This window comes from Martes martes, assembly GCF_963455335.1.
Source record: "Martes martes genome assembly, chromosome: 10".
Lineage (NCBI taxonomy): Eukaryota > Metazoa > Chordata > Mammalia > Carnivora > Mustelidae > Martes > Martes martes.
Window position 1 is genome coordinate 74,168,741 of NC_137898.1, and position 23,141 is coordinate 74,191,881.

Sequence of the window (23,141 nt, forward strand, 5' to 3'; positions counted from 1 at the left end):
TATGACCACAGGCTCTTGTTATTTTCTTGGTCAGCAGGGAAACAAATACATGTATCTCAGGATGAGCACAGATCCCATTTGAGAAATAGTTTGTTTTTATTTTCACATTAGTTTGGCAAAGTAGAATAACCTCTAAATTACTGGGCCCAAACCAAATTTATTCTTGTCAAAGCATTTTGGTTTCCATTTGCATTTGTTCTGTGAATAAGTAAAATTTGTAAGCTCAGAGAATAAACAAAACTAGCAAGCTTTTCTGACAAGAGGACTGACCTATGTAAAATGGATACAGATCCTTGGAGTTAATTTTCAAGTTTTTTAAGTTTCCTTGGAGTTTTATTTAGGAAAAACCTATGATATTCTTACCTAAGAAAACCTAAGGTGACTGTACTTGGGTTATAATTTTACACTTATAGATTCCATATAAATTGCAACCATAAGTATATTTTACCATTCTACAATAGAAAAATGCTTGATTATTGAGTAGAAGATAATTTTGTAAATGGAATTACTTTAGTAAATTGCCTTTATAATTTTAGATATTTATTTTTTCCTCAGGTATGATTGATTTTCATGTTACACTGCCTCCTAATGCCTTAAGTGTCTCTCCTAGGCCCCCTTCTTTCATCTTCTTCCCTTAGCCTTCCTATCGAGTAACTAAGTTCTTTAATGTACAGGTAAGGAAACACATTTTGTAAAGACATGTGCATTATACAAGCACATACTCTCCCTGCACCATGCATTTATCTTTTATGAGTTGAGATTTTATAGCATTGTTTTAAAGCATGTCATACACTTCTTGATATTATCTTGTTTTTAAAATAATTTCCTCCTGACTCATTTCCTCTTTACTTTAAATGATAATGTGAATGAAATAAGTATGGGAGTAAAATCACACACAGTTTCTTGTCTCCTGTCACTTATCCTTATATTTAGTTGACATTGCAAAGTTTTATCATCACATCGGTAATTATGAATATGCATTTTAGAAGTAGACTATTTAGATGAATCAAATTTCCTTTACTTTTAGAAAAGCAAATTCTTGTGAGTACATGAATATATAAAAAGATGTCCCCGTTTCTCTAAATTTAGCAGCTTAAAGTACAAACAATCTAAGATATAAAGTAATAAATATACTTTGCAGTAATTTAATAAATCTGGGTTAGGGACAGTTTCAACACTTTCCAATATTTAACAGCATACTTTCTTGAAATATAGTTAAGGAATCTTCTTTATTTCTACTAAAAATGTGTTGCAATGGAAACTCTGACTTTGTATCTATGATATAGGCAACTGCCATCCAGCCATTGTGAGCAAGTGTAGATGGGGAACAGTCCTCATTTGTGCCAATCACCACTCACAGCTTTAATTTTTTTTTACTGTAATATGTTTTTTCCTCAATATAAGTATAGTTGACAGTGTTGTATTAATGTACAAATTGTGGGTTGACAATCTTATACATTATGGCAGCTCACCATAATACTGTGTAGTTATCATCTATCATCATATAACGTTATATTATTGACTATGCTGTACTTCGCATCTTCATGACTTATTACTGAAAGTTTGCACTTACTAATGTCTTCATCTATTTTGCCCATCTTTCCACTGCCCTCCCTTCTGGCAGCCACCAGTTCTTTGTGTTAGCTTTGGTTTGTTTGCTCAACAAATATCCCACTTGATCATGATGATTGGTCCTATGAATGTATTGTTGAATTGGGTTTCATAATATTTTATTGGGAATTTCTGAGTCTGTGTTCATCAGGGATATTAGCCTATTATTATTCTTTTTTTATTGTCTTTATCTCATTTTGGTATTGGGGTAATGCTCGCTGTAAAGACTGACTTGGAAGCTTTATTTCCTCTTCTGTGTTTTGGAATAGTTTGAGAAAGAGAGGTATTAACTCTTCATAAATATTTGGTAAAAGTCATCTGTGAAGCCACTGGGCCTGGACTTTTGTTTGTTGGGAGTTTTTTGATTATGGATTCAATTTTATTACAAGTAATTGGTCTGCTCATATTTTCTATTTCTTCCTGATTGTTTTAGAAGATTGTATGTTTCTACAATCTTATTCTTCTAGGCCGTCCAATTTGTTGGTGTATAATTTTTTATAGTATTTTATAATCATTTGTATTTCTGTGGTGTTAGTTTTAACTTTTTTTTTTTCTGATTTTTACTTGAGTCCTCTTTTCTTGATAAGTCTGGCTAATAGTTTATCAATGTTGTTTATCTTTTCGAAGAACCTGCTCTCAGTTTCATAGGTATTTTCTCTAAGTTTCCATTTCATTTATTTCTGCTTTGATCTTTATTATTTCTTCTCTCCTTTCACTAATTTTGGGCTTTGTTCTTTATCTAGTTCCTTTAGGTGTATGGTTAAATTGTTTGAGATTTTTCTTATTTATTGAAGTGTAGACCATAATGTATTTCTATAGATGTTTCTTTTTAGAACTGCTTTTGCTGTGTCCCAAAGAATTGAATTATTGTTTCCATTTTCATTTGTCTCCACGTATTTTTTTAATTTCCTCTTTGATTCTTTCATTTATTTACTGGGTGTATGGTAGCATATTGTCGTAACCTCAACATATTTGTGTTTTTGCCAGGTCTTTCTTTGTCATTGATTTCTAATTTTATACCATTGTGGTTAGAAAAGATGCTTAAGATGATTTTGATCTTAAACTTACGGAAATTTGTTTTGTGGACATATCCCAAGATCAAATCTGGAGAAAGTTCCATGCGCAGTTTTAAAGAAATGTGTGTTCTGCTGTTTTGGGGTGGAATATTCTGTATATATCTGTTAAATCCATTTGGTCTAATGACTTATTCAAAACCACTGTTTAATAACAGATTATCCAGACCCAAAAATCTATCTATTGATAGATGTGGGCTTTTAAAATCTTTTAGAGTATTATTATTGGTTTCTAACTTTTTGTCTGTTAACATTAGCTCTGTATGTTAGGTGCTTAGATATTAACTATTATTATATCTTCTTGTTGGATTGATCCCTTTATCCTTCTATAATGCCTCTGTCTTTTAAAGTCTATTTTGTTTGATATAGGTTGTTGATATAGATATTGGTACTCCAACTTTCTTTTGCTTCCATTTGCATGGGTATCTTTTTCCTATCCCTTCTCTTTTTGTCTGTGTGTCTTTTGATCTGAGATGTCTCTTTTAGATTGCATACAGATAGATTTTGTTTACTCGTCCATTCAGTTACTCTGTCTTTTGACTGGAGTACTTGGTCCATTATAGTTAATGTAATCATTCATAGATACTACTCATTGCCATTTTGTTAATTGTTTTCTGGTGTTTTTTGTAGTTCTGTTCCTTTGTTCTTCTCCTGACTCTTCCTTTGTGTTTGATGGTGTTCTTTAATGTTATACTTCGGTCTCTTTCTCTTTCTGTGTATTATGGGTTTGGGGTTACCATAAAGTTCCCATGTATATAGCAATCTATATAAGTCGATGGTTGCTTAGATTTGAACAAATTCAAAAGCATTAAATTTTTACCCCCCAAACACAAATTTTATTTATATGATCCCATATTTTGCATATTTGCATATTGCCTAATATTCTAAATATAGTTGATTTTATTAGTTTTCTTTTAACCTTCATATTAGCTTTGTAAGTGATTTATCTACTACCTTTACTAGATGTTTGCTTTTACCAGTGAAATTTTTTCCTTTCATACTTTTTTTCTAGTTGGACCTTTTCTTTTCTACTTAAGGAATTCCCTTAACACTTATAAGGCCAGTTTAGTGGTGATGAATTCCATTAGCTGTTTTTCATCTGGGAAACTCTTTATCTCTTCCTCAATTCTGCATGGTAAACTTGGTGGGTGGAGTATTCTTGGCTATGTTCCCCCCAGTGCCCTTTTAGCACATTGAACAGATTTAGGGCCTCCCTTCTGGCCTACAAAATTTCTGATGAAAAAATCATACAAAGGACACTTATTGAGTGTCCTTTGTATGTAACTGTTTGCTTTTTCCTTGGTGCTTTTAAGATTATTGAAGTTTTCCATTTTCACTATTCTGTCTTGGTGTGGACCTCTTTTGATTCATCTTTTTTAGGAGTTCCTGGATGTCTGTTTTCTTCTCCAAATTAGGGAAGTTTTCAGCTGTTATTTCTTCAAGTAAGTTTTCTGTTCCCTTCTTTCTTCTTCTGAGAACCCTATAATGCAAAAGTTACTATGTTTAATGTTGTTGGAGAGGTCCCTTAACTTTTCCTCATTTAAAAAAAATTATTTCTTTTGGGTGTTCAGCTTGGTTGCTTTCCAGTACTCTGTCTTCCAGCTCAATGATCTGTTCTTCTGCTTCCTCTACTCTTGTGTGGACTCCCTCTAGGGTTCTCGTTTTAGTTGTATTTTCAGTTCTGGTGGGTTCCTTTTTATACTTTCTCTTTGTTGAAGTTCTTACTGAATTCATCCACTCTTCTCTCAAGTCTGGTGAGCACCTTTATGCCCATTACTTTGAATTCCTTCTTAGGTAGATGGCTTTTCTTCATTTAGTTCTTTTTCTGAGGTCTTGTTCCTTTGTATGGAACATCTTCCCCTGTCTCCTGACTTTTGTCTAACTTTGTGTTTGTTTCTATGAATTAGGTGGAACAGGCACCTATCTCAGTCTTGAAAAAGTGGCCTTATGTAATAATGCCCCTGTGTAGACTGTGTGCTTAGTGGCTTTGGCTAGCTGATTGGTGCTGGATAGGTGCTGGCTCTGGCACTGCACAGAGGCACCCTGTCAGGTGAGCTTGAGCTGAAGCAAGAGTAATTCAAAGGTTCCTGGAGCACTTTGCACCATGGTCCCCTGGAAGGACAGCTGAAAGGGAGCAGGCTCAGGCCAGGGGTTTCGGGGATGCTCCACATTGGGGCTGCTTTGGTGGGAGGGCTGAAGATGGCACGGGAGCAGGCCAGGTGTGTGCTTGGGTCACATTGGTGGAACAGCTGGAGCTGGTGTGGGTGAGGGGACCAAGTACCTCTGACCCTGGAAAGAGTTCCAGTAGTTAAGCTCATTTGGCAGACATTCTAGGGTTAGTAAATGAATGTCCTTCACTTAATAGTCTAGTTTCCCTTTGAACTCTGTTTTTTCTGTGCCCTAGGGTGGGCAAGTCTGCAAAAGGGCCCCTCAGTCATATCTCTCCCTGCTATAGGTTGTCACATTGTGGTTAGTTGTTCCCAATGTTACTGTGTCTCTGCTGTTCCTATCCTTCTTTGTGGTCCCTCTATTTTTTCTTGTGCAGAAGCTATTCAATTAGCTTTCATTCTTCTGCAGGAGGAATTGCTCTATACATAGGTGTAAATTTGTTGTCTAGGAACTGAGTTCAGGGTATTTCTGTGCTTCTATCTTGGACCGCCTCCTATTATAGCATGTTCCTATAAGGTAGCAAGCCAGATAGAAGAGGCTCTCTCAGCATATTCCCATCTGTGTGATAGTGTTCTCTATCTTTTGTGTGTGTGTGTGTGAGAGAGTGAGCGAAAGCAAGGGGAAGCAGGAGTGAGGGAGAGAGACTGTTCTAATGTCTTTACTTCTTTCCCTGTAGTTTTTTTCTATCCTCCTTTTTAAAAATTACTTTCTCTTTATATTTCCTCTTGTAAAAATAGGTAAATGGAAATTCTCTATTTCCTCACTTTTACTTTACTTGGGTATCCAGTCTCGGTATATCTCTCAAACTTCAGTGCAAGGGTTTCCAGGGATACCTTGTAGAAAATACAGATTTCCAAGCCGTTCAGAAATTCTTGTTCATTAGGTCTGCAGTGGAGCCCAGAGTCTGGGAGCCTCACCCCATATTCTAATGCAAGGAATCAAGGAATCACACTTTTCTGTGACAGTTCCTGCTATTGCTATAAACAGTAGCTACACAATATTTTTCCTACTGATATTAACTGCATTAATGTTGTTAACCAGCCAGTTATCTGCATTTTCTTAGAAATTATGTTGAAAGGCATAGGTGTTTGATTCATGAAGATATCCTTAGACCACTTTTATACTAAGTTGCTATTTTTTTTTTTTTTTACCTTCTCACAATTGTAAATACTGTGAATTAAGTAACAACTTTGCTTCAACTGTAGGAGAATGCAAAAACACTCCAGGAAAGAAGTGTTGCTTATATCAACTCAGATTCATCTATAGAAGGTATATTTTATTTCAGATTATTAAACATCTTTTGAATGTGCAAATTGTAATTAACGTATAAACTGATTATTTTCTTCCCGTCAAATTCCTGATACCTTTAATTTTCCACTTTACCACAGAGAAAACCATGATTCAAATGAGTCCATGTATGATTCATAACTAAGCTACTGATCCTAATTTCTTTATTATATTTGCCATTTGCCTATCTTGAATTACTACTTAAAACTCTAGTATTAATCACACTCTTCCTGTGGAGATATTAAAAGAATTAGGCTAAAATATTTCAGAAGAATACTTTACAGAATATTCCATACAGAAATACTTCCTGTATGTACTGGAACAATTTGAAGCAAGCACAAACTACAGACTTCCCTTGGAATCTGACATGTGACATTTGTGTCTCTAGGTTTGCATTGTATGATGATGTCTAGATAAATGTCAGAGCATACTTATTAGTTACTGAAATGCTCTAGTTTCATGTCTTGATACTGTTGAATTGAGTGAAAAAGGAATAGCCTTATCACTTCATTTGCCAGAGTCCCCTAAGAAATACTACCCTGAGAATGATGCTAGGGGTTACAGTGGGACTTGCTACCTCAGCAGCCAAAACCCTTCTTTAACTTCCTCTGTTTGAAGTGTACACTTTCTTGCTCCTGAAGAAATATTTCCACCCTATTAAGATTTTATTTATTTGACAGACAGAGATTACAAGTAGAGAGGCAGGCAGGGAGAGAGGAGGAAGCAGGCTCCCTGCTGAGCAAAGAGCCCAATGCGGGCCTTGATCCCAAGACCCTGAGACCATGACCTGAGCCGAAGGCAGAGGCTTTAACCCACTGGGCCACTCCACTCTCTTCTAATTCCATGGGAACGATGCCTTCAATTTCTTTTTTTTTTTTTTTTTAAAGATTTTATTTATTTCACAGAGATCACAAGTCAGACAGAAATTGCAAGTAGGCAGAGAGGCAGGCTCCCTGCTGAGCAGGGAGCCCGATGCGATGTGGTACTCAATCCTAGGACCCTGGGATCATAACTTAAGCTGAAGGCAGAGGTTTTAACCCACTGAGCCAATCAGGTGCCCCAATGCCCTCAATTTCAAGTCCACTGTATCTTCTTTATAATTAGAAACAGTTAGAGTTAGACTTCTATTGGAATTTCATTCGGAAGTATTAAAACACACTGTATTTTATTTTTCCAGGCAATTATACTCTCAGAGTTGACTGTACACCCCTTCTTTACCAGTTGGTGTATAAACTGACAAAAGAGGTAAATAAATCTGTCTTGTTTTCTAATGAATGGGTAAGTGAATGCCTGTTTTCTTAATTAGTAGTAGTGATTTTTAAGCTGGTAAGAGCTCTTAATACAGTATTTATATGACCTAACTATAAAAATAGTATTGCTAGTCTCTTCTAATAGTAGCTATAATAATTGCGTGCACTGTTGTCATGTTGTAGGTATACAAAGTCATGTGGTAGAGGCATTCTGATAGAACAGTGAGCTGAAATGGAAAAAGCCTTGGGTTTAGGCCCAATAAAGTGAATTTTACAGCAAAGATAATAAAAAGACATGGTTACTGAATCCAAATACTTAGTCCAGAAAGGATATACACTCATAAATGAGGAATTATACTTCAGTAGAATATTGGATACTACAAGCAACGGAGAATAATTATGGAGTAGAAAATGTGAAATTCTCGGGTAGGTGGGGAGGCATCAGAAGAGGTTTACAGAGGGGCGCCTGGGTGGCTCAGTGGGTTAAAGCCTCTGCTTTCGGCTCAGGTCATGATCCCAGGGTCCTGGGATCGAGCCCCACATCGGGCTCTCTGCTCTGCAGAGAGCCTGCTTCCTTCTCTCTCTCCCTGCCTGCCTCTCTTGCCTACTTGTAACCTCTGTCAAATAAATAAATAAAATCTTAAAAAAAAAAAAAAGGTTTACAGAATTAGTGCATGGGCTGTAAAGTGGAAGGATATGAAAGAGAGAAGGCGTTCTCAGCATAGAACACAATACCTAAAACAAATGTGGAAATATGAAAAAAGTATTTTCTGACCTCTGGGTGGCTCAGTGTGACCTAAGCACAAGGTTTTGGTGGAGAGATGGTAAGAAATGGGGCATGACAAACAGGCCAAGTTCAGACATCTGGTGGAGAAATTAAAAATCTTTAACAGGGTTATACATTATCATATTTATCCATTAGAAAGATCACTATCGGTGTAGTGAATAGATTAAGCTGTAGCAACTCTAACAGCAAAACAGAAATAATCATATAGGAATTTTGTAAATATTGATAAAAAAGTATTCTGAGCTCCCTAATGTACTCTAGAAATTAAATAAACTATTCATTTAACATCTCTGTTCTTCATTTCAATAGTTCATTGTAGAATTACAGAAATATTTCCTTGAAGTACATGTCACTTTACATTACAATGTGTAGTGTCACTTTTCTGAATGTACTATTTCCTACTTTCCCTTATTATTGTTGTTCTTCCTGTTAGTCTCTAAAAACTACTTTTCCAAAAGGAGTCCTCTTATTATTCCCATCCCAACTCACAACAAATTGGGTAGCTTGTGTTCTTGATCCTTTTATTAGAATGCCCCATAAAAACATCTCCTCTAAAAGCAAGCTGTAAGGAAAATCCTGAGAAAATCCTTTTCAGCATATGCATTTATGCTTTGTGCTGTCCTACAGAGATGGCTCCTGCCTTTGACATCAAGGATAAGAATAATTTTAGGGGTGCCTCGGTGGCTTGTTAAGCATCTGGCTCTTGATTTTGACTCAGGTCATCATTTCAGGGTTGTGAAATTGAGCCATGTCAGGCTCCATTCTCAGCATGGAGCTGAGATGCTGAGATGCTCTCTCTCTTTCCCTCTGCCCCTCCCCCCATGCTTGTGTTCTCTTAAAACAAACAAAAACAAACAAACAAAAAAAACCAACCATAAGAATGTTAGGGCCAAGAGGGAGTTTAGGTCTATGCCCCTTTGTAAAGAGGCAGATGCTTATCTATGGCCATACCAAACCCCAGTAGAAAAAGACTTTTGTGTTTTCCTATGAACTGATTATTACAATTTTACCAACTCCTAGCATGTGTTAGCATAGTCACATCATGCTGGTAACATGAGAGTAAGGTAAGAGTTGTAGAGAGGGCAGAGCTTAGAGAGAAGGGCAGCTGACTGATCAAAGAAATGCGGCAAGGTGTTGAAATAATGGAGGAGGGTCAGCATCTATGAAGATGTGTCTATCAGAGACAGAAGTATGATCTCAGGAGAACAGGCTGAAGGGACACCATTCTGGTTAGTGGTAGATTGAGATGGTGATTCCAGAAAATGAAAGGATTTTTTCAGGGAACTCAATCTAAGCAGGATATGGGAGTTGGAGCAGGTTCTCAGCTATTGCAAGTTGGTAGAAATGGAGTAGAGTAGAACCTGATGAGTTGGTTGGAAATGGACAGAACATCTCTGCAGCTGCAACGTGCTGGCAGGCAGAGGGATGACTGTGGAGTGCTGGGACTGTTTTTAAGCTAGGGCTTCATGTGCAGTGATAAGGCAACAACCAACTCTGTATAAGGCCAGAGAAAATACCAGAGGAACTGATGTTTATATTAAGATGGGGACCATTATTCCCACTTCCACAAGGTGAGAAAACTAGGGCTTCAAGGGGGGAAGCATCCACAAAAGGTTAGAAGGCTTCCAGAGCTGCATAAGTAGGGTATGCCTTTTTTTTTTTTTTTAAACAACAAAAAAAAACAAAGTAGAGCTATAACCAGACAAATTTCAGGTGGGTATGTGTGATAATATGGATTTAAAATACATGTTAGCCTTCCAAGTCTGCAATTTTTCCACACATGGCCCTGCTTCAAGTGAAGAAAGGAAAGTATGTTTATGGGCATGCTTTTAATGAGGATAGTATAAAAGGTTCATGCAATTTACAGCAGCTTTTAGAATTTCCAAATAGAAATCTGAGCTTATACAGTTTTTACAACCCATCAAATTCCAACTTTGCAAAAATATATATAATTTGACTTCCTAAAATGGCAGTACCTCCTTACCCCACCTGCCCTACAAAACCAACTTCAAACTTAGTGTCTTCAGCCTCATCTCTTGCCCTGAGGCCTCTTTTTATAGGTGTTCATGGACAAAATCAATTTACTAAAGTAAACCCTGTATCTGGTTTGGCCTAGTAACTTACCACTAGAAGAGATCTGAGCTCCCAAAATCATAGTGATGATATTTGCTGGAACTCTAGTAAAAAGTTTACCAAAAGAAGCAGGAAATTTTATTTTCCAGGTATAGGGCAAAATTACCATTAGGCAGCCAACAAAAATAAACAAGAATTTGGTTGGATTTTTTTTTTCTTGCCATTTGCTTTTGTTTTTCCATAAAGAACATGACATGTACCCATACAGTTAAAAGCTGATAACATATGGTCTTATTATTGGCATGAATTTAGTTGCTTCTTCCTCTAATTCACAGCATTTGATTTTTCATTCCAGATCTCTAGCCCAGATGATGGTTTTGAGAGTAAATCTCTTTATGAAAGCTGGTTGGAAAAGGACCCTTCATCTGAAAATATAAACTTTCCCAGGTAAATTACTTGTACATTTCTTACCATAGGATAAATTATGAATTCTCCTTTGCCCCTTGTTTCTCCAGACATGCAATTCTTAGATGTGTCAACAATTTGACTAAAGAGAATCCCATAGAATCCTGCTTGTAGCCTTCGATTTGCTAACTGGACAGAATAGCCGTCTTTGAATCTATGAGAGTCTAGTTTTGCAGATTTTTAGTCAAAGTTATTTTGCCACACTATCAGGTACTGTTTTGCATTCTTGAATTAAATTTCAAATATGTTAGATGTATTAATAAATCATGTAACTCCAGAGGATAATGATGAAGTACAAGAACAGGATTATTTGCTTCTAAGGGGGCATTATAACCACCAGATTGTCTTTACCTGTAATCAATTTAGACTGTTTAAGTATTAATTTACTTCTTATTCATACAACAGCAGCTTTCTTGATTTTTTTTGTTTCTCCTGCAGTACTATTTCTAAAAACTAGCAGAGAATGCTAGAGTGTATAGCTTCATTCCATATTCCAAATATGGGTTGTGAAAGTCTGTTTCCACTATGAAAGTTTCACATGCTTAAAAAAAAAATTACTGGAGTAGAAAAAAAAGTTTGAAAAACATCTAAGGTTGGGGGCATCTGGTGACTCTAATGGTTAAGTGTCCACCTTTGGCTCTGGTCATGATCCCAGAGTCCTGGGATAGAGCCATGTCTGTGCCCTGCTCAGCAAGGGGTCTGATTCTCCCTCTGCTCCTCTATGCTCTTTCCCTCTCTCAAATAAATCTTAAAAAAAAAAAAAAATCCAGGGTCGTCTAAGTTTGGGAGTGTACAGTTACATTCTTAATGCAAATGTAATTTTACTTTGTGCTTTACTCACCATTAAGAATTTTTCTGTTAGTATATATATATATGTGTGTGTGTGTGTGTGTGTGTATGTGTGTATAGTGGTTTTCTTTACTATATGCAAAGTAATTTAAAAAAATTTTTTTTAAAGATTTTATTTATTTGATAGATCACAAGTAGGCAGAGAGGCAGGCAGAGAGAGAGGGGGAAGCAGGCTCCCTGCTGAGCAAAGAGCCCGATGCGGGGCTCGATCCCAGGACCCTGGGATCATGACCTGAGCTGAAGGCAGAGGCCCAACCTACCAAGCCACCCAGGTGCCCCCATTTTAAATTTCTAAATAAGTCACATTTAGATTCTTAATGATCTTATTTTTTTCTCTTTATTTTAAATACACTTCAATATGGCAGGGGTTTTTTGTTGTTGTTGTTGTTGTTGTTTAAGATTTTATTTGAGAGAGAGAGAGAAAACACAAGTGGGAAAAGAGGCAGAGGGAGAAGCAGACTCCTGCTGAGCCAGGGACCTGATGGGATGTGGAACTCCATCCAAGGGTCCAGGGATCATGACCTGAGCCAAAGGCAGACGCCTGACTGAGCCACTGAGGTGTCCTTCATGGCAGTTTTCGTCCTAGATTATAGTTCTCTGAGAATGATGAAATCTTATTTTTCCCTCTAAATAAATACCATAAAATGCTGACAATATTAGAGACTACTGTCTTAGTAGGGAGCCTGCTTCTCCCTCTCCCTCTGCTTACTGCTCCCCTGGCTTGTATGCTGTCAAATAAAATCTTTAAAACAAAACAAAAATGACTATATATAGTCCCTAGGTTGCTGTCTTTGGTGGCACTGTTTAACTCCATGTAGTAAAGTATCTTGGAGTGGTGTACCTTTTCCTAATTCCTGTAAATATGCTCTGCAATTCCTTGCTTGGTTCACTGTCCCATTTAACTTCATAATTTTTATTTCTCCGTGTGTGTATATTTATATTCTACACCCAGAATCAACAAACTGGGATCTGGAAGTGATTTTGAAGCTTATTTCCAGAGACTTGGAATTGCTTCAGGCAGAGCCCGTTACACTAAGAATAGGGTAAGCCATTGTATTATTTTGGAAACAAAGCACGACCAACTTGTTAGAAATTTTAAAAGTTTACTTTTTTGGCACCAGGTCACGTGGCCCAGGAAAAATTCCACAGATAAGGGCTGACTTCATGTCCCTTTGTAGATGGACTAGGAATTTGGGTTATTCTGTGTATTTTCCCTGCAGGATTATTCAGTGAAGCAGTAGTTAACAGAGTAATGCCAGGTACTTAGCTGGTTATCAGAACCAAGTAGTTCATATCTTTTTTTGGGGTAGGTCTTGTCGGAAAGCCTCATTCTTCTCATCTTTTCTTGAGGAAAACAAGCAGGTGAAGATCCTGTCTTGGTTACAGGGGATGCCAGAGTCTTTACTGGTGGTTACACGATCTTTATTGTCAGTAACCCCTCTTCACGTACCCACTCCTGCCTGTCATCTGAGCCCAGGGCTTCTGACTAGGGAATAAAACAAGTTCCTCATTTTTCAGTTGAATCTTTTTTCTGTTCTGCACTGACTACTTTACACCATTGTCACTCAAACATACTGATGATATACAAATCGTAGGATATGCCAACATATACCATGTCTGCTTGATTATGTTAAGAATGTTGTAATAAACCAAGGTGAAGATTCCAACAGTAAACTCAGATTAGTCACAGATTTTAGTAATTTTGAAATAACTGCAGTACACCAACATCTTGCTTTTCTAGAATACATACCCCTTGCAAACTGGACTACCCAGAAGATGACTGAGAACAGAGAAGAAAGCAAAACAGCTCCAAAATAACCCAAAATAAATGCACAAGTCTGTATACTAATACTCATTAAACTTTTTCAAGGCTTATTCACTATTCACCGATGACCTATTCTGGCATCAATCTGAACAAAGTTATCTAGTTTTTAAGACATTGTGGATTAAAAGCAGAGTATTAGAGACTGATATGGGGATTCCTTGTAGTGATACCAAAAGCAGTAAAAATGTTAACCTCATAGCAAAGCAGCAGATACACAAAAACTAAATTTAAGAAAGGCAGCCATAAGTCAAAAAATACTTACTTAAAATACCACTATATAATAATTTATCCTGGTAACCCATAATTATGTAATAAAGGATAAACAGCATTTAGTTATACAGTTTGGAAAGGAGATAAGGTGCTTAAATATCAAATTCCTAAACATATGTATCTTAGCCAACCAGAACCTTTCATTTTCAATCAATTGATAATTTTAAACTGTGCTAGTACACAGTTTGAGTACGTACTCCTTAATTTCAGTTATCAGAAATACAATAAAGACAATTTTCAGGAAGTATTTTGAACGAAGATTACATGAATTATAAAACAATAGTGAAATTTTAAACTGGTAAAACATGACAGTGTTTTAGTTAGATATTAAGTTTATTCTGCTTCATTGTGATAAAACTCAGGGTGCCACATGATTTTTTTTTCCTGCAATCATTTTTATTATATCAATCCTGTAATTTGAATATTTAATGTTTGTATTTGGTACCTGGTTTTTTCCTCCTCCTCCCCCTACCCCTTCCAGAAAACAGATAAATACAGCAGCTACCCGGTATACCACACGATTTATGAGACGTTTGAATTAGTAGAGAATTTTTATGATCCCACATTTAAAAAACAGCTTTCTGTGGCTCAGTTACGAGGAGCACTGGTTTATGAGCTTGCAGACTCTGAAATCATTCCTTTCAATATTGAAGACTACGCAAAAGCTTTGAAAAACTATGCAACAAGTATCTACAATTTATCTAAGAAACATGACCAACAACTGAGAGACCACGGAGTATCATTTGGTAAGAATGGCTGGGTATTTTATAATCTTTAAGTCAGAGCTTTAAGACAGTCTCCTCTTGTCATCACTGCACACTCTTTGATCCTAGAATATATACCTGCACCACTTAATTCTTACCTCTGGAAAAAAACCTAAGCACTTTTAAATTTCATCTGATACTTATAGGATGAATCCATTTTGTTAAGTTAATGCTACAGACATTGGTTTATAAATATTTTCCCGATGTTGCTGCCTTTAAAAATATTTTTACCGTTAAAAGAACAATACTACAATACAAAGATGAGAATACAGAGAAAACCTATTCCACCACATATGTAAGTATCATTATTATTGCATATTATTTGTCTACATGCAGGATTTTTTTACATGGTTTTAAGCATTGTTTCATATTTATGTAGCCATTTTGTGGTTACTATTTTATACTACGTACCCCTTACAAAGCAGGGATGAACTGGGTCTGGAAGTAGTTACTCAGTTCAAATCCTGGCTCTAATATTTAATCACTGTATGATGCTGGGAAAGATACTTGGCCCCTGTGTGTGTGTGTGTCAGCTTTCTTAGGAGTGAAACAGTAAAGAATATAACGTGTTTCCAAGACAGCTGTGGGTGACTGACCTGGTTAATATATAGAAACAATGTTATCTACTAGTGGGGTTTTATTGTAACCATTTTGATCTGGGAGTACATGTTCTTAGTATACACCAAAATTATCAAATTTGTATTCAGTGTCTACCATCTACAAGTTCTGTGTTAATTCCTGGGGGATAGAAGGATGTGTGAAAAATAATCATTGCCCTCAAAGAGCACAGAATTTCATGTGAGGGAGAAGACCAAAAGGCCGGGGACCAGTTGTTATAGGAGCATACAGAGAGTACTACAGAGTAGTCAGTAGTGGCTTTTGAATATTACTACATTCAAATTCATCACCTTCGAAGTTATGATGAGCAGTAGGTACTAAGTTCTAGAGAAAGATGATGCAAAGAAAATTTAGGAAATTGTGTTTATCAGTGATTGGAGAACCTCTGTAATGATGGGGCAAATTAAAAAAAAAAATGAAACTGCAGACATAAGATGGGCATTCATAGTTCTTTGGCTATCCAGCATCCAGTTCTTGTCCTAGATGCTCTGATTTGTCTTTTAGTGAATTACTTTTTATCAGTTGAAGTCGGTATCCAACCAAGAGAGGGCACGCAGTTAAAATGGAAGGACTCTCTTTATACAGGTTAAGTAACCTAATCTATCTCTTAATACCCAGCCTTCCCCCAGCCTCCCATATTGTCAAACTATCCATCTCATTGGTGACACTCCATCCAGGTTAAACATTGATAATCTTCTATCTCCTACCTAATATGCCCTACTCCTTTCCCAATCAAAATTTACCATTTAGTGCCAGGCAAAAACAGGCACTCAAAAAATGTTTTAATGAAGGAATGATGGATGGGATGGATATATAATCTGCACTCCTGGTCTCCAGTTCCTTACTTCCTTCTACCATCCAGTGCACTGTCTTCCTACTAGTCTCCCGAAATGGTTTACGCCAAAGTTATCACTCACCCTTATTACTAAATACCAGGGACACAATTTATTTCTTATCCATCTGGACTACTGCGGTTCACTGGAAATTTAAAATTCCTTCCTCAATACTTTTCTGTAGCTTCCATAGTACCTATTATTTGGTACATGGTTTTTCTGTAGCTAACATAGTACCTATTATTATTTGGTACATGGTTTTAAAAACAACTATACTAATTAGAGCTTAAAGGAAATCTAGGACAAAGAAAGATTCTTATTTTTTATATTGAATGCACTATTTACTAGCTGTGTGACCTAATAGCTTGAGTCTGGAACAGTAAGTATCTGTAAAATGAATATTGTCTCCCCTGCTTCACAGGACTAATGAAAGGAGGATAGCAATAACTTGTTTACGTTCAGTTTAGAAAAGATGCAAAATGACAAATAGGTAATTGTAATAAAAATTACACTGAGAACCTTCTCACTTTACTTAAAATCTTTGTAAACTAGAGAAAAACCTGACCAGAAAAAAAAAAAAAAAAAAACCTGATCCCATTTCTGTGTCCACATATGTCAGCTTGTTACAGATAGACTTTAAACAAGATTTTAAATGCACTCCTTACAAAGAGGGATTAACATTGTTTTAGTCTGTAATACTGCAAAAACATAACTCATCTATAGCTGTATCTAGTATCTAGCATACAGATGTACCAATAGTATGTACTGAATGAGTACATACATGAATGATGCATTTCTGATAAATTAGGAGTTAAAAGAATTATTTATGTCCTAGACTCCTGGAAGTTATATCCTGAAAAAACAATTTAGTCATTTTCTATTTTATATACTGTTTTTTATATGTATGTAATTTTTATATACTTTTATATAAAATGTATATACACTTTTGTTATAATATTTTCTGATAATTTCCACGGATCTGCAGGAAGGCGCAACACTGTTTGCCTATTTATTCACTCCTATCAGCCTGGAATGGGCCAGCAGGAAAGTGAACATGTGAAATAAGCAGCACTTACTGACCTTCCACTTTTGTATTTTTAAAAGATTCTTTATTTTCTGCTGTGAAGAACTTCTCAGATGCTGCTTCGGATTTTCATAGAAGACTTACACAAGTTGATCTTAATAAGTAAGTTTCAAATGTCAAGCATTCCATCATTCTGAAAAGTGATCTGGTTACTAGAATGAGTCATGTACACTTACACTCGGCTCTACCTCACTGCTCTTGAGGTCTGTGAATCAGCAGCATCAGCATTACCGAGGAGCTTGTTAGAATGAGTATCAAATGCCTTCCAAGACCCACTCAATTCGAATTCCATACTTTAATAAGACGCTCCAGAATGGTTTTTATTCACACTGAAGTTTGAGAAGCATTACTCTAAATAGTAGACAAAAACTCATCCCCACAACAAGGGCCAAGAAGGAGAGCTGGGAATTCACAGTTCCACAGGTTTAATGCATTTGTAGTATGAATTTCACTATGATCCCAATACTTCCCTGTCCTAATGCAGTAATGTTTTTATTGATACAATGGTTGCATTTCATTTAATCACTTGCTTGAAATATAATGAAAAACCCCTTGGACTGTAGGAAAGCCCAGAGAACTTATGTAGCACCCCAGAAAGCGAGCTGGCAAATTCCAAGTGTTAAAAGGGGAGTCCTGGCATGCAATACCTCCCATCCTTCTTGTAGAATGAAGCAACTTCCCTTCATTTGTTGTTGTTCAGCGTTTATTCAGTGGCACTAAATGGCTTATCAAGAACTTGATAGCACACCCAATCTGCCTCTGCAGGAGGCCGAGCTCTCCTAAAAGAATTAAAAATGTCTTTCTGTTCTTTCAGTGATCTTGAAAAACAAAATGAACCATTACAAGTAGGTCTCTCTTACTGTGAATATTAGAAAGATGCCTCTGTTGTCATCTATGGTTTACATATAAGGAATTACCATTAATCTGCATTTTCTTAAAAACCTATTGATTTTAGAAATTCATTTTTCCATGCCTTATCCTGTATTATTTTAAAATACAGTTCCATGGTAAGGGTTATAGTAACTTATTTCTTGTTTTCCCAGTCCCATTGCACTGAGAATCATGAACGACCAACTGATGCTCCTGGAGAGGGCATTCATCGATCCCCTTGGTTTACCAGGGAGGCGGTTCTATAGGTAAGGAAGCAACAGGTGTTTCACTAAAGGACATTAGCTATTTCACTGTGACCAAAACCAGCATGTTAAACTGTTGCCATCAGAAGAACAGAAGGTGAATATGTATGCTATGAGGAACATGGGTAAGATTATGTATAGTAGTATAAGTTGTAGTTTCAGAAAAGTTAACTTCATGTTTATTGGTTTGCTGCAGATGTAAATGATAAACGGTAGCTGAAAAATAACTCTTACGAAAATCTAAAAGCTATAGAATTTAGAGGGAATCTTAGAGCTTATGTAATTCAAACTTCTACATTAATCTTTCCTATAGCATCTGAGGTAAGTAGCTATTTAGCCTCTGAATCTTCCAGTCCATAGGAAGCTTCCTACCCTCATGAGGAAGGCCATCTCATTTTAAGAAAGGTCTGTTAGTTTTCCTCATAAAGACCTTTTTCTCTGTAATTTTCCTCCCTCTGACCCTGTTCAGCTCTTCAAAATCAAATAGGATAAATCTAGGTCTATTTCCATAGAACATTATAGTTTTTTAAAGATGGCTGCCATGTTCTGCTGAAGCAATATCCTCTTTTTATATCTGTACTTCTATGCTTTCTTTCACTGTCTTGGCCATGTGTTTGGACAGTCTCATTTTTCTAGGTACCTCTTAAACTGCAGGTCCTCGGTGAAAATTTGTGAGGCAATTTATCATCAGATACCATGTGTCAGACATAGTTCTGCATGTTAGCTTTCTTATAAATATTAGTTGACTAGTATTAACCTTTAATTATAAGCACAGGCTTTCAGAGCCCAGCTCTGGCTCATACTCAGCAACCTGGGCAAAGACTTACCTAAATCTCAGGTTCCTCAGCTATAAAAGGAGAGGAGAGTATAACCGCTTTCATCCCATAGGCTTATAGATTTCAGGCATGTGGCAGATTTAGCTCAGAGAGGAATGTACTCAGTAAGTGGCTATTTTAGTAAAGTGATAAACAGTAATAATTCATTATTGATACAAATAAAACAGCCATCGGTTAAGTATGTACATGTCAAATAAAAAGCTGAAAGCAAATCTACATGTTAACCCTCTCTTGCCTGTATTAGTCTATTTTTCATAAGCAAAACACCTTTTTCTCAAAATGAATGCAGACTCTATAGAGGCTTATAGGAGAAAAAGGGACCATGGTCCTTCAGCATTTCCTTCTGTAACCCACACCCAGGCATTTGCTATTCTCTTTAAAGAAAACTATTTTATATACATGTGTGTATATATATATTTATTCATCTTTTTTTGCCCTTTTTTCATAAGAATTTATCTTAGATATCTTTCCATGCCAGTATATACAGTTTTAGCTCTCTCTTATCTGGTATATAGTATTGGTTTGGCATGTATGTATAATTTTTAAGTCTCTGTTGTCTCTTTAATTCAATTTGTTTTTCCCTCATTTACTTTTAGTAAAAGTACTGCCATAGTATGTCCTTGTGCCCTTTTGAACACTTGTCTATCTAATCAGTATGCAGATTTCAGGGCCAAAGAGTAAACACATTCTAAGTAACTGCTACACTGTCCTCCAAAAAGACTGCCCTATATTTTAAAAATATATTAGGAATTATTAACTGAATAATAAGGCTATATTCTAAAGCAAGAGCAGTACCAGATGGCAATGTAGGAAGCTCCTGAACTCCCCTCAACCCAGGGACACACTGAAGCTGTAACTATATATGTAACAGTTTCCTCTCAAAAAGACCAGAAGACTAGCTGAGACACTGCTTCATATCTAACAAGAAAAAGGCCATACATACCAAAGAGAGTAGCAGAGTCCAAGAACTAATCATGCCATAAACCCATCTCCAGGTAAACAACCCACAATTAGGAGGGAATTTATAAATCCAGAATTTCTCCCTTGAGGAGAAGGGTTCATACCTCAAACAGGGTACACCAACTTTTAAGACTTGCACCTGAGATTAGCCTCTAAAATATCTGGCATGGGGCACCAACTACCCAAAGGGCTGCAGTGAACAGACCAACAGCTCTTAAAGAGCTTACGTGGACTCACCTGCCACAGGGCCAATACAGAAGCAGCCGTCTGAAAAGCAGACTTCATGTGAAAGATTCATTTGGTAATCTTAATGCATCACCTGGAGGAGGCTGGTGGGTGCCATCTTTGTGTTGTTCCGCTGAACTCCAGAGCACCAATATCTCCTGGAAGGCAGCTTTTTACCTTGTCTTATACTTAGTGTTTACAGCTGCTGGCCAGGGATGCCCTTTAATTGTGTGGCTCTGGAACCCATGGGGCTTACTTACATTCCTGGGTCCCATGAGACTGTAACAACTGGAGACTGTTCTTGGAAGAGTTTTTTCTAAGAAAAACAACTATTTGCTGGTACAGGAGGTTTGGCCTAAGGAGAAAGATTGAGGTCCTATGGCAGATGGCAAGAGTCTTTACACTCCCCCTCTGACCTGCCCCAGTTTGATGGTATATCCCAAAAAGGAGGTTATACTTTTGTCAGGCATCAGTTTTTGCCACTGTTGCCAGGGCACACCTGTTCCTTGGCTCTGGGGCCAGCAAGGTCCCACAAGACTGAAACCAATGGAGAAAGAGGTCCTAGACAGCAAGAGGCAACAGACCCAAGCAGCTCAGTCTTCCAAGTGACGGAGGTCTAAGTTTATCATCATGGCTATAGCCTGAGGGGCAGACTTCCACTTAAACACCCGTCTAAGGATTTACTATTAACCTCACCAGGGACATCGGAGGGCAGGTGCTATTTTTCGTGTTCTCACTCTTCCTGTTCCAGATAGCAGACTGAAACATAAGCATATTTACTTACCCTGGAGCTTCACCTGCTGCAGGGCAGGCCTTCCATTGGGCCCTCTTCTAGAGACCTATGGCAATGCTCTCAGGCCATGTAGGTGGGGGCAGTACCACCTTTGTGCTCTTTCTTATTGCAGCTTGCTGCTATATTCCAGAAAGCAACTTACATACTCAGCTGGAGCCCCAATTTTTACTACTGTGCCTGAGGGACACCTCCCTATCATGTGGCTCTGGTGGCCACCCCAGATTGCTTGCAGTCCCACAAGATGGCACATATTTGCATACTGTGGAAACCAAACCCTCAGGCAGCAGCTTTTAATCACCACGAATTTAAGGCCTGACTGAGATAGTCAAGGGGACAGTGACAGGTCTTGGCACACCATCAACTACCAAGAGGAGTTATTACAAAGAGGCTGTTGGAACAATCACAAAACGCGAGAAACAAATGGAGACAGAGCAAGGTTAGATGAAAAGGTTCATCTACTTCAACACTGGGAGAGGTGGCTGTTTGATCTAAGGCATAGAAACCAACACAAAGTTAAAAAAAAAAAAAAGATTCAACAGGAATATACCAATGAAAGGTAAAACCACAGAAAAATAGCTTAATGAAACAGAGATAAGTAATCTACCTGATAAAGAGTTCAAAGTATGGCCATAAAGATGCTAACCAAATGTGGAAGAATAGATGAATACAGTGAGAAGGTGAAAAAGAAAAGTACCAAAGACAAGCCATAGAACTGAAGGATACACTTAAAGGGTTTACAGCAGAAGAGATGAAGCAGAAGAAAGTATCACTGAACTCAAAGACGCACTGGCATTCACCCAAACAGAGCAAGGGAGAAAAAAACAAAACAAAACAAACACCAAAAGCTTAAGGAACTTATAGAAAACATCATTCCCAGTGTTAGGAGAGAAGGGGGCTAAAACCTGCCCTAATCTAGAGAAGGAAACCAACATCCAGATCCAGGGAACCAAAAGAGACCCACCCTAAAACACATGATTAAAATGTCAAGGACAAGGAATTTTAAAAGCACCAAGAGAATTATTTGGTATGTACAAAAGAATCCCCATAAGATATTTAGATTTTTCAGAGGAAAATTTGCAGGCCTGATATAGTCAAAGTGCTGAAGAAAAAACTAAACTAAAAACAAAAAAACTTCCAACCAAGAATATTGTATTCTGCAGCATTATCATTCAGGATTGAAGGAGAAAGAGTGTTCCAGACTAACAAAAGCTAAAGGGATTTATCACCACTAAACTAGTCATATGAAATGGTAAAGGAAGTTCTTTAAAAGCTTGCAAAGAAAAGGTGCTAATTAGTAACAAGAAAATAGAGTGAAAATTTTACTGATACAGATTATAGTAAAGGTAATATATTAAATAGTATGAAGCTTAATGCAAAAGTTATAAAAGTAAGCATAACTGCAATAATAAGGGATGCACAGAATTAAGAGGAAGTAAAATGTGACATAGAAAACAAAACGTGGTGATAGGGTTGATATAAGTAAGAAGGGAGAGCTTTAGAATGCCTTCAAAGTTAAACTGTACTATTCATGAAAGTCCACTTTAAGTTGTTACATTAGTGTATGTAAGGATCAAATAGCCACAAACCAAAAGCTACATAGATGCTTACCTCTGATATACTGCAAGGTAGGTCACAGATATTTGCAATAAAGCAAGTCACATGAAATTCCCGATTTTCTAGTACATATAAATAAAAGTTATATTTATACTATATTGTAGTCTATAAGTGTGCAAAGCATTACTAAAAAAAAAAAAAAAAAGTACATACTTTAATTTATCGCCCCAAATGCTAACCATCATTTGAGCTTTCAGCTAGTTGCAATCTTCTTGCTGGTAGAGGGTCTTGCCTTGATGTTGATGGCTGGTGATTAGAGTGGCTGTGGCAATTTCTTTAAAGAATACTGCCACAAAGTCTGCCACATCAATTGAGTGTTCTATTTACAAGATTTCTCTGTAGTATGTGATGCTGTTTGATAGACTTTAACCCACAGTACAAGTTATTTCAATATTGGAGTCAATTCTCTCAAACTTAATTAAAAAGCAGCAGCAAGGCTTTATGTAATACTCTAAACCCTTTGCTGCCACTGTTGAATCCACTGTTCTACCTTCACAGCATCTTCACCTGGTGTAGATTCCATCTAAAGTAACGACTTTTGCTTATCCATAAACAGCAACTCTTCATCTGTTACAGTTTTATAAGACTGCAGCAATTAAAATATAATTACAAAAATTAAGGC

At 37.0% G+C, this 23,141-nt stretch overlaps 1 protein-coding gene across 2 annotated transcripts in view; it reads left to right on the plus strand.

Moving 5' to 3' along the window:
* NAALAD2 (N-acetylated alpha-linked acidic dipeptidase 2) overlaps positions 1-23,141 on the plus strand; it is a gene marked incomplete at its 5' end in the record, with an annotated part of 53,763 nt that overhangs the window by 24,019 nt on the left and 6,603 nt on the right. For both annotated transcript variants that reach the window (XM_080816134.1, XM_080816135.1), the window contains 7 exons: positions 6,059-6,122; positions 7,318-7,385; positions 10,606-10,697; positions 12,517-12,607; positions 14,141-14,405; positions 16,979-17,060; positions 18,002-18,094. In XM_080816134.1, the coding sequence (XP_080672260.1) occupies positions 6,059-6,122; positions 7,318-7,385; positions 10,606-10,697; positions 12,517-12,607; positions 14,141-14,405; positions 16,979-17,060; positions 18,002-18,094 (755 nt within the window). The remainder of the gene's footprint in view (positions 1-6,058; positions 6,123-7,317; positions 7,386-10,605; positions 10,698-12,516; positions 12,608-14,140; positions 14,406-16,978; positions 17,061-18,001; positions 18,095-23,141) is intronic.